Genomic DNA, 10,681 nt, shown 5'->3' on the forward strand with positions numbered 1-10,681 from the left:
CTCATACATAAATACACATCGAATACAAATTATGAAACAAATACGTAAATTATGTGTTATTTATGATGAGGAAACCATCATTTGTCATGTATACAAAGTATTTTATCAAATGTATGTGGGTCTTGTTCAATAAACTACACATAATTTCTTTTACATTACACATCGTTTACATTCTGTTACTAAAAAAACGTACAAAATCTTCTCTGGTTCATAAATGGTGCTCATCCATGTACTTTCCATTTGTAGTCTTGAGCAGGACAAACAACAGTTACACTATATTGTCGAGCATATCCAAATACTTTTGCACCACCAGGAAACAACTGACCAACTTCAGTGAATATTTTATCCGAGCCATCAGGTTTTAGTTTCTTTGACTTACTTTGATTTGATGATTTTGTTTGAAATTTCATCTGTTATATCAAATCTACACACATAAATACACATACATAAAAAAAATCATATATTGTATTATAAACTACATGTACAGTTCCGTAAATTATGTATAATGTTTGTCAAATTTTGACAATATTTGAAGGTTTTGAGTAGTTTGGTAAGCTTAACAAGGTTACTGTTTTGTGTGAAAAGTACGCGTAATGGTAAATAAATAATACATAATTTATGTGCACTTATACGATGTTTTAGAATTTATTATAATTATATATAATGTATAACAAATTACGCGTATTTTACATAGTCTTATAAAAACATGGTTCGGAAGAAGTTTGCGTAATGTACTAGAAAGTATGAAAATTTAATGTTAATTACCTATATTGTATATTCTGTTATGATAAACATACGGAATAACACCTGGTTCATAAAATTGTACGAAACCAAAGATCTGAGGTGAAGAAATATCAGAAAATCAATAAGCTTAAACCTAAATCTAATGAAAAATAATATAATAATCAGATGAAAACAAAACATAATCGATTTGAAGGAATCAGTAGAGAAGGATTAAACATCAAGATCATAAACAGTTATAAATATCTTAGAGAGCGAAAATAAAAAGCAAATCGAGTATGTTAATGGAATAGTAATCCAATCTTTGAGATCAAAATCAAAATCATATATTTTTAACTTTAGAGAGAGAGAATCTGTTTGAATACCTGAAAAGCAATATTAAATCTTATTAATGGTACGAACAAAGACTTCTGAAAATGTAGTTTATCCTGATGAACGATGAAGGTGTTTACAACTGCTCTAATGAAGATGAAACGAGATTTCTGATATTAATGGAGGATTATCAGATGATTCGGATTTAGACAGAGAGAAAATAAATTGTTTCGGTTACTGAATATAATGAAGATAGAAGTTATTTTGAATAGAAACGTGATTGGAGAGAGAATGTGAGAGATAAAAATGGAAAAAGATATTCAAGGATTTTGTTGGTAAATCAGTTATAATATATGAGGAAGGTTATATTAGGTATTATGAATTAATATATTTTAGGGATTTGTGTTTTCTCTCTAGATGTATACCAATGGACTAGATATCCATTTACAATATTATGGTTTTCAAACCCTTAATGGGATTAGAGTGGACTAAATGTCATATTAGGCGCCATTTTTTGGGCTATAAGGTCAAAATTTATTATTAAAAGTGTTGTCAAAAGTGATAAATAAGCGTCAGGAAAATTATGGCTAAAAGCATTGTACAAAAAAAGGTCAAAAGCACCCCAAAAAGCCTTGAGAATAGTGTTGCAAAATGTCACAAGAAGTGTGTCCAAACTGCTGCAATAACATTGCGAAAAGCATAATGCAAAGTGTTGTCAAAATACTGAGACAATTGTTACCAAAATGTCAGAAAGCGTAGAATGCTTAGTAATAAAAAAAACTGCTAAAAAGGTTACAAAGAGTGTTACAAAAAGCTTCACAAAAATTGTCACCAAAAACGATATCAAGTTGGTCACCCTCTAAGTCATGGGTTCAAGACACGGATTAATACCCTTTAAAGTATGTTAACCTTTCAATAAAAAGAAAGTAGTGTCAAAAGCGTTGTAACAAGCGTCACCATAAGTGTCAAACAATGTAATATAAGATACAGAGGAAACTGTTGCAAAATTGTCAATAAGTGTAGCCTAAAGTATTAAGAAAAAACATTGTGAAGAACACCGTTGAAAGTGTTGCTAAAACCGACAAAAAATGTGTCGAGGGTGACGTGAATAGTGTTGTGGAAAGTGGTGAAAAAACCATCGCCCAAGGTAATGAAAACAAGGTCGTGAAAATCGGCAATAAATCAAAAGAAGGGTTACAAAACTGTTATTTTTTAGATTTGTTACAAAAATGTTGTCAAGAGTCTCTTGAAGATTCTGAAATATGTCACAGAAGGTAGCACAAAAGCTAGTAAAAAACGTTTGCCGAAAGTGTTCAACACTACTTACGAGTTATCCAAAACAACTTCATTACAAAGCTACGAAAAAAGCGTCGTCACGTCGTGTTTCCATAAGTATCTGGCGACAGTTTTTCTAATACAATTCGCAATGGTACTTTGACGACCGTTTCAGAATTATTAGAGGCGGGTACAAAACCGTGCCACTATTTGTTACCAATGGTTTATTTTATTAGCAACGGTATAAAACCGACGCCATTACCTTCTTCTAGTGAGATTCTTAAAGAAAACTAGGTACTAACACAAAAAAATTATCTAAGAAGAATATAAAAAAGAGAAATGAGGGGGAATTTGGTTTTTTATTGTTGAAGGAACTGGTATAAAACCCGACCAAGTCCAAGAAAATGGACGTGATTACGTGCTCACAGAACTGACAATGGCAGGAGAGAAAGCAGCACCACCACCACATCCACCCTCTTTAGTTTCATTCTTGGGCATGCTCATGGACTCATAGCTGGGGTCATGGTGAGGACAGCTGATGGTTCGATGCTTTTCAGGAAGCGTTTATTACAACTAAATAGGACGAACATCAGTAAATTAACAACCACAACTGATATTTGCCTAAAGAGAAAGGTTTGAGCTAAGCGTCATTCCTCACGTAATGAAATACGTGAATAACATGACAGATTGAGATGACGAAGATCTGACAATCAATATACTTGAACTCTTGTTGATGGTGACATCTTTGTCTTCTTGATACATCACGTTATTTCCGTATCTCATTATATAGCTTCGTTGAGCACGGAGATGTTGATATGGTCTAATTTAGGTGCTGTTTGTTTTCTAAATATTTCAGATCTGAAATCTGAATTGAGGCAAATTCAGATGTCAGACGTTTGTTTTTTCTGATTTTCGAAAATCTGAAATAGTAGCTGAATTAAGTGTATGTCTGAATTGGCTGAAAACTAGTCCATAATTTTCAGACTTCAAAACAAGTCTGAAACAATGACACCCTATCTGAATTAGGTTAAATGACACTTATATCCCCCATTAATTAGAAAAAGAAATTATTTCTTTTAAAGTTTTTCCACCCCCAGACCCCCACCACCAACTGACCGCCACCACCACCAGACCACCACCATCACCAGACCGCCACCACCACCTGACCGCCACCACCACCTGACCGCCACCACAAAATCACTACCACTACCACCACCACCAGACCACCACCACCACAAAATCACTACCACCACCACCAGACCACCACCACCACAAAATCACTACCACCACCAACACCACAAAATCACTACCACCACCAACACCACAAAACCACCACCGCCATAATCACCATTACAAAATTAGGGCATCGCCACCACCACCACAAAATCACTACCACCAACGTTAAACAAAACCGCCACAATCTCACCATCAAAAAATCAGGAAATCCTCACCACAACCACCACAAAATCGCAGATCTTGTGGATTAATTTCGGCTGTAGAGAGAGGGAGTTAGAGAAGATCTAGCCATATTTTCACTTACTTTTAGAGAGATGGATTGAGAGAGGATTCGATCTGGTTAGAGAGAAAGGGTTGATACAGCAGTTGTGATGTAGGTGGTGGAGAGAGGAGTTTAGGTTTGAAGAGAGAAAGAGTTTATGAGACGGCGGTTGTGTCGTAGGTGGTGGAGAGAGAAGGAGTTCAGGGTTTGAAGAGACAAATAGTTTAGGGTTTCTATTTATTAGAAATAATTTAGGGTTTCCTTAAATTAGGTTTTTGTCTAAAATATCAAAAGAGGGATATAAATGTCAAAAGTTTATTTCAGATTTAATCATTCAGATTTTAAAACAAACATGTTAATTAAAATATTTCAGATTCAGCCATTTCAGTTCAGCTAATTCAGATTCAGCTAATTCAGATTCAGACACATATAAAAAAAACAAACAGCACCTTAGTCAATTGACTTATGGTTGGATTTGCTTTTTTTTTTTTTCTAGTCAACAAGATTTAGACTGGGATCTCCATAGTGGGGAGAAATTCATGTTACGCCCTTGGGAAACTGCATTCACAATTTACAATTTCATGAGGGTTCATCCCCTGATGACATTAACTGATTAAGAAAGGCAGATGTTTCGGGCATAAAGTAAAGCCTACGGACATAAAGACTTTAGTCAACAAAATTTGATGCAAGGACATTTTCATTTTGGGTCTTAAAATTGTCCTCTCTCTCTCTCTCCCTCCCTCCCTCCCTCTCTCTCTCTCTCCCTCTCTCCCTCTCTCTCTTTCTCCCTCTCTCTGGCCTTGAAGACGGCGAATTGGACTTGAAGAACAGTGAAATGGGGGTAGACCATTGACATTAAGAGAGAGTGAAAGTAGTTGGTGAATTAAGTTGTTGTTTTAGTAGGGTTCAATGGAGATGATTGGTTGTTCAAAGGAAGAAAGTGACTCCAGTGATAATTGCTTGGGCTGATTTTTCCTAGTCTTCTTCTCTTTTTGTCTCTAGAAAATATTTCACCTCACTTTACCCCAACTTGTATGAACCGTTAAACCTTAATAATGGAAATATTGATTTGATTTTTATGTGTGCCATTACTTTTTGTCTAAAAAAATAGCGATACGTTTTACAGCATGTTAGGTAACTATATATATAGTTACGTAAATATAACATTATTCATAATATATTATCGCAATTCATCCTTCAAAAATCAAATTAGACTATGTCTTTGCCCAATTCTTCGACAAAAGTAGGGAAATGATGAATATAAATTTAATTGGTTATCTCCTAAACCTACCGGATACCTTTTTATAGGTGAAATATCAAGTGTCAATAAAAAAAAAGTTGAATTTTTAGGAGTGGTTGGAATTTAATAGATTTAAACATAATTAAATATTAACTTATAAATGTAAAGTAGGATTGAAAATGTAATCGGGTGGTTGGAGTTTAACAACTAGTGAGAAAGAATGGTCGTTTCAATATACTAATTTTGTCAAAGGCATTCCTAATCCTTATGTTTACGTGCATCCTACCTCTATTTTATTTTATTTTAATTTTAGTTTTAATATAATAAAACAATCCATATCATCTTCGGTTGCGCCTAGAGGTTAGGGTTACTAGTTCGTACCTTGCCCGCCTAATCCGGTGACTTCTATTTATGAGCTGAATTATAATTATTTTTATTCATTTCATTCATACTTGTAGTCTGTGTATTTACGTATAATGTTATATTTTGTTCAATAAAATAATTAGATATCTGAAATCTGAATTGAACCCGATTCAAATTTCAGATTTGACCCAAAAAAAAACTTTTAATCTTCTCTTTAACGAATATCAGAGAGTGTTTCTAAGTAGTAAATTTACAAGAGGCATATGAATTAATTATAACTTTTTGATGAGGTTGTTGTTGCTCAATTTTCAGGAAACATTTTATTATAAAAAAGAAAGTAATTAGCCAATAATGGAACTTATTTATAATTAAGACTAATGCACTAAAAGGATAAAGAAATTTTTTTTTCAAAGTATTGTATTTAAGTATACAAAAAAAAAGTAGTGTTATTAAGTCCTTGATTCTATCTCTAATTGCCTATATATATAAGTCCTTACAAGTGAATAATTGAACACCAACTTTTTCTTATTTCATCATCGTTAACTTCTTGGGAGTTTGTCTTGTTTGAATCAAAGCTCTCTATCTTCTTCTTCTTGTTCTTGAATTAGTGTTTTAATGGGCATAAAGGTGGAAGTATTAACCAAGGAAGCCATTAAACCAGCATCACCAACTCCCCCTAACCTTAAAACATTCAACCTGTCTATTCTTGATCACTTTCCTCCTCCTGTCTATGTTCCTATCATTGTCTTCTACCCTTCGACCGGTCATGTCGATCACAACAACGTATCCGAACGGCTCAAGAGCTCGCTTTCGGAAACCCTAATCCGATATTACCCATTAGCTGGTAGGGTTAAAGATAACATCTTCATAGACTGTAACGACGGGGGCGTCGGTTATTGTGAAGCAAGAGTTGATTGTGAGATCAAAGAGTTCATGGTACCAGATGCAGATTTACTTCATAAACTTTTACCATCTCATGTACTTTCTAATAGCTTGACCAAGGGTGAACTTGTTTGTATACAAGTCAACATGTTTGACTGTGGTGGGCTAGCTATATCTGTGTGTATTTCACATAAGATAGCTGATGCAACCACCATGGTTGCATTCATTAAAAGTTGGGCAGCCACATTTAGTGGATCTACAAAAACCATTTGCCCTAGTTTTGACTCTGCTAGCATTTTTCCTATTGATGAAGAAACACCTATTGTGCCTGAGACAGCGTGCCGTGGGGTCGTCAAGGGAGAGAAACTAGTCACAAAGAGGTTTGTCTTTGAACCCACGAAGATAACCGCTGCACGAAGAAAAATACTAGCTACTGAATCATCGGACAATGGGCCGAATAAGTATCGGCCCACGAGTCGTGTCGAGGCAGTATCGGCTCTATTAGCAAAGGCAGCTATTGATGTGAGTAGAGACAAATGGGTTTCGGAGTCAAAACCTCCTCCTTTATATATGGTTAACCACGTTGTTAACATGCGAAAAAGGATTGACCCGTATTTGGTAGATGAATCATTCGGTAATCTACTTGGCTTAGCAAAAGCACCATTGAACACGATGACGTGGACAAAAGAGTCAAATGGGCTGGCTGAGTTGGATGAAATTGTTGGACAAGTAAGAGAAGCAATAAGTCAAGTAAATGGAGATCACGTAAAGAGAATACAAAATGATAATGGGTTCTTGAAATTTATTGCAGATGATTCAATTATAGTCAAGAATCCAGAAGAGTTGGAAGATTTTTGGATGAGTAGTTGGTGTAGGTTACCATTATATGAAATTGATTTTGGGTGGGGTAAACCAACATGGGTAACTAGTTGTTTTAGTAGGGTTTTATACAAGAATGGAATTGTTTTGATGGATACAAAATGTGGTGAAGGAATTGAAGTTTGGGTGAATTTAGAAGAGGAAGACATGCCAAAGTTTGAGCTTAACCTTCAAGATCTCCTTGAAGTTATTTCCTAAAAGTCATAATATTCAATTAAAAATTAAGTGTTTGTTATTAATTTGTATTTTTTTTTTTTGTTATGGGTCATTTTATTTTCGAAGAAGTCGAAGAACCGTACTACCAAATATCGAGTTTGGTTTAATATTTATGTAATACTTTTGTGAAGGCCGATTGTTTTAAGGGCCAATGGAAAGTTCTTTTCCTTTTAAACTAGTGATAACCATGAAAATTTTAACCTAGACTTTCAAAAAGCATCACAATTAGACCAAAATGAAGAACCTTTTTGGTTGAAGTTTATGTTTTTTCAATAAAATAGAAACTCGTAATTACATTAAAGACATTAACTATATACTACGTAATAAGCAGGAAAAATAGAGACGGTCGTTAAACCATAGAGGAAATATAACCTAAAATACTACCAAACATGACATACTCTAGACTCTAGATCATATTTTGTCACACAATCTCTGAAGTTAATTAAAGAAAAAAAATTGATTTCTTCCTCTCTTGGTTTATTAAAGAAAATTGGTTAGTTAATGGGTTGTTTCACTAAAAAAAATATATAAAAAGGATTTGGAGTTTATATTCTATATGATTGAGTGTTTGATAGTCACCTAACAACTTACATGAATTTTATGTTTTATCGTCTCTTTCAGAGAATAGTTGATTGACTGGTCTTGCTAATATAGATTGCAATATTGCATGCATGATTTTGTGAGAGAACTAAGAACCACACCACCAAATTAGAGTAACGATAGGATTCGGAAACAAAAAAAATTAGGCAGAGTATTGTGGACAGAAATTTTATGCGGCTTGCAGTGATTCGCGGTTTCGTAGATCAAAATTAAAGCATTAGAGACACAAATCAGAGGAAGTCACATAAAATTCTATCCAAAATTTACTTAATTTTTCTTATTTTCTACTACTTTTCACTAAATTATTATCAGATGAAAAAACATCACATGATAATTCTGCCCCACTAAGTTGGGTTCTTCTCCTTTGGTAAATGTAAATCGGTTTAACTATGTAATACTTTCGCGATTGATTCGATGGATATATTGTTCTAGTTGAAGTTCATTTTTTATTTTAGACATGGAACGATTATCGCGAATTTCTAGAGAATGTTCTCTTTCATTACTTGTTTTCTTATTTGTTAAAAGTCTTTCATTACTTGTTACTTGTTAGTATATGCAACTTCATGATTTTGTTTATATATTCTCAACTAATCTAATGGTGTCAAAGACAATTACTAGGATAATTTAAGGATTTGAATTAAACAGTACTTAATTCTAATTCCAACCATCCTTATCATGCCTCTATTTTGGTTAGCTAATGTGTTGTTTTCTTTGATTTTTCTAGGAAAATGTATATAGCATTGAGGTATTAGGTAATCACCTAACTTCCTAAATGATATTTATGTAATGGTATCTCTTTCATAGAGGAGTTGATTAACTATTTTATTCTTCCTATTATAGGTTGCAAGCATGTACTACCAATAAGAGATAGGTTTACTTTGAACTCATTAGAAGCTATATAATAAATAATAATAATATTATTATATATCTTGGTCAAAATTATGATAGTAATCCATATATTTATGTTTTATTTTGGAAAACCAATGTCTAGCACCTATATCTTTCAATTTGGAAGTAACTAGATGGGCTTCTTAAATTTGTTCTCCCTTAAATCAATACTCTTCTCTGGTTTATTTCACAAAAAGAAATCTAATTGGATAAAAACTACATATTTCATTATTATTAGCCAAGAGTTTTGTTAAAGATCAAAAGGCAACTATTTAAGTGATCGAACCAATAAAAAACCCTCATCCAAATATCACGACGTACGTAGATCGTAACCAGTCTTTCAAAAAAAAAAAACAAATAAAGAAAGTTTTAATCTCCTATGGGTCGATGAACTCCAATTAGGTGGTAACATGGGTGTCTCTCTGCCATCGAGAAAAAAATTTATAATTTTATTGTCTCAAAATGTACGTACTTCCCTCCATGGGCGGACCCACGTTGAGACCTCTGGGGTCACGTGCCCCCACGGGTCCAAACTCCAAACTCTATATCTAATCCAAACAGAGTAAATTGTATACAATGGAAAAACCCACATGCTTGACACATAACCTGGGTTAGTGTAGTGGTAACTTTGTTCTGGGTAAAAGAGTTAGTGTGAGAAGGCTGGAGGTTCAAATCCGCAAGGCCCCAAGAATAGGGGTGGGAAAAAGATCCGAAAGACCGCTATCCGATCCGTTCGGCCGAGATAAAAAGTGTCCATGGGCACCCGATGGTCATAACGGTCAGTGTCCGACCGGCCCGAAAGAATTGGCGGACGGTCACGGTCAAAATTCTATGTCGAAGGACCGACCGCTAACCGACCGGTACGAGTGACCGAATAGGTTGACCGACTAAACTGTCCTCATTTTTAAAAGTTGACCATTGAATTTTATAGACATATGAATATATGATGATCGTTGGCTATAGTCATATAGTCCTCTGGAAGACCAAACATTAGTGCATGGCTTAATTATATCTTGTCAAATGATGATCAACTGTGTTTTTTCTTTTTTATATTTACTTTTGATTTCTTGGCTAAACATCTTCATTTGCAAGTAATTTTGTTTGTGGTAATAAAAATAAAGTTCTGAATTAAGTAAATTTATTGAAAAGTCCGGACCGAGACCGTCCGGTGTCCGACTGGACCGGTAAAATAAACGGTCTTGGACGGTCAATGGACAAAAAATTCTTGAGAGTGACCGTCCGAGTCCGCCCGAATAAATAGGTGGTCACTAACAGTTTATGTCCGAGTCGACCGGTTCGATGAAGTTAGAGTCCGATACCGACCGGTCCGGACCGATTCCCACCCCTACCCAAGAACCTTTCCTTTTATTTCTTTATAGGTAAAGTCCTATATGCCCCCTATTATTTATTAGCTCTCCTGTTAGCCCTCTATTATTCTATTTTGACCCTCTTATTAAAAGATAATTTATTCTTTTGGTCATTTTTCTTTGTAAATTCATTGCCCACTTTCATAAACGTTGCTAGAGTTATTTTTCTCTGCATCATCCTTATCCCATAAAAGACTAATGTTATTTTCTGACTAGTGTTATCTAGTTATTTTTCTAAAATGAGGCTGCCATCTATGTTTCTTTAACTTCTTTATATAATTTGAATGTGTATAACACTACATACTTGTATTGGTTAAAATCGACACAACTTGTATATCAATAGTAGTTGGGTTGGCTTATAATACGGTAGTGTATAGAGATCGTTCGCTCTGATGTCACGTCAAGATTTTTAGATGTTTT

General features: G+C 34.4%; 1 protein-coding gene across 1 annotated transcript; it reads left to right on the plus strand.

The window, feature by feature from the left end:
* The first annotated feature begins 5,943 nt into the window (after positions 1-5,943).
* On the plus strand, positions 5,944-7,581 carry LOC147544465 (salutaridinol 7-O-acetyltransferase-like). Its single transcript, XM_086638152.1, has one exon. The coding sequence runs from the start codon at positions 6,045-6,047 to the stop codon at positions 7,386-7,388; it is 1,344 nt and encodes a 447-aa protein (XP_086494278.1). The 5' UTR covers positions 5,944-6,044; the 3' UTR covers positions 7,389-7,581.
* The last annotated feature ends 3,100 nt before the right edge of the window (positions 7,582-10,681 follow it).

The sequence above is a fragment of the Eschscholzia californica genome, unplaced genomic scaffold (genome assembly GCF_041429995.1).
Source record: "Eschscholzia californica isolate CP2 unplaced genomic scaffold, dmEscCali1.0.p SCAF_4, whole genome shotgun sequence".
Classification (NCBI taxonomy): Eukaryota; Viridiplantae; Streptophyta; class Magnoliopsida; order Ranunculales; family Papaveraceae; genus Eschscholzia; species Eschscholzia californica.

Bases quoted from the DNA above. Each gene is read 5' to 3' on its own strand.
- LOC147544465 (XM_086638152.1), top strand. From the start codon at position 6,045: ATGGGCATAAAGGTGGAAGTATTAACCAAGGAAGCCATTAAACCAGCA.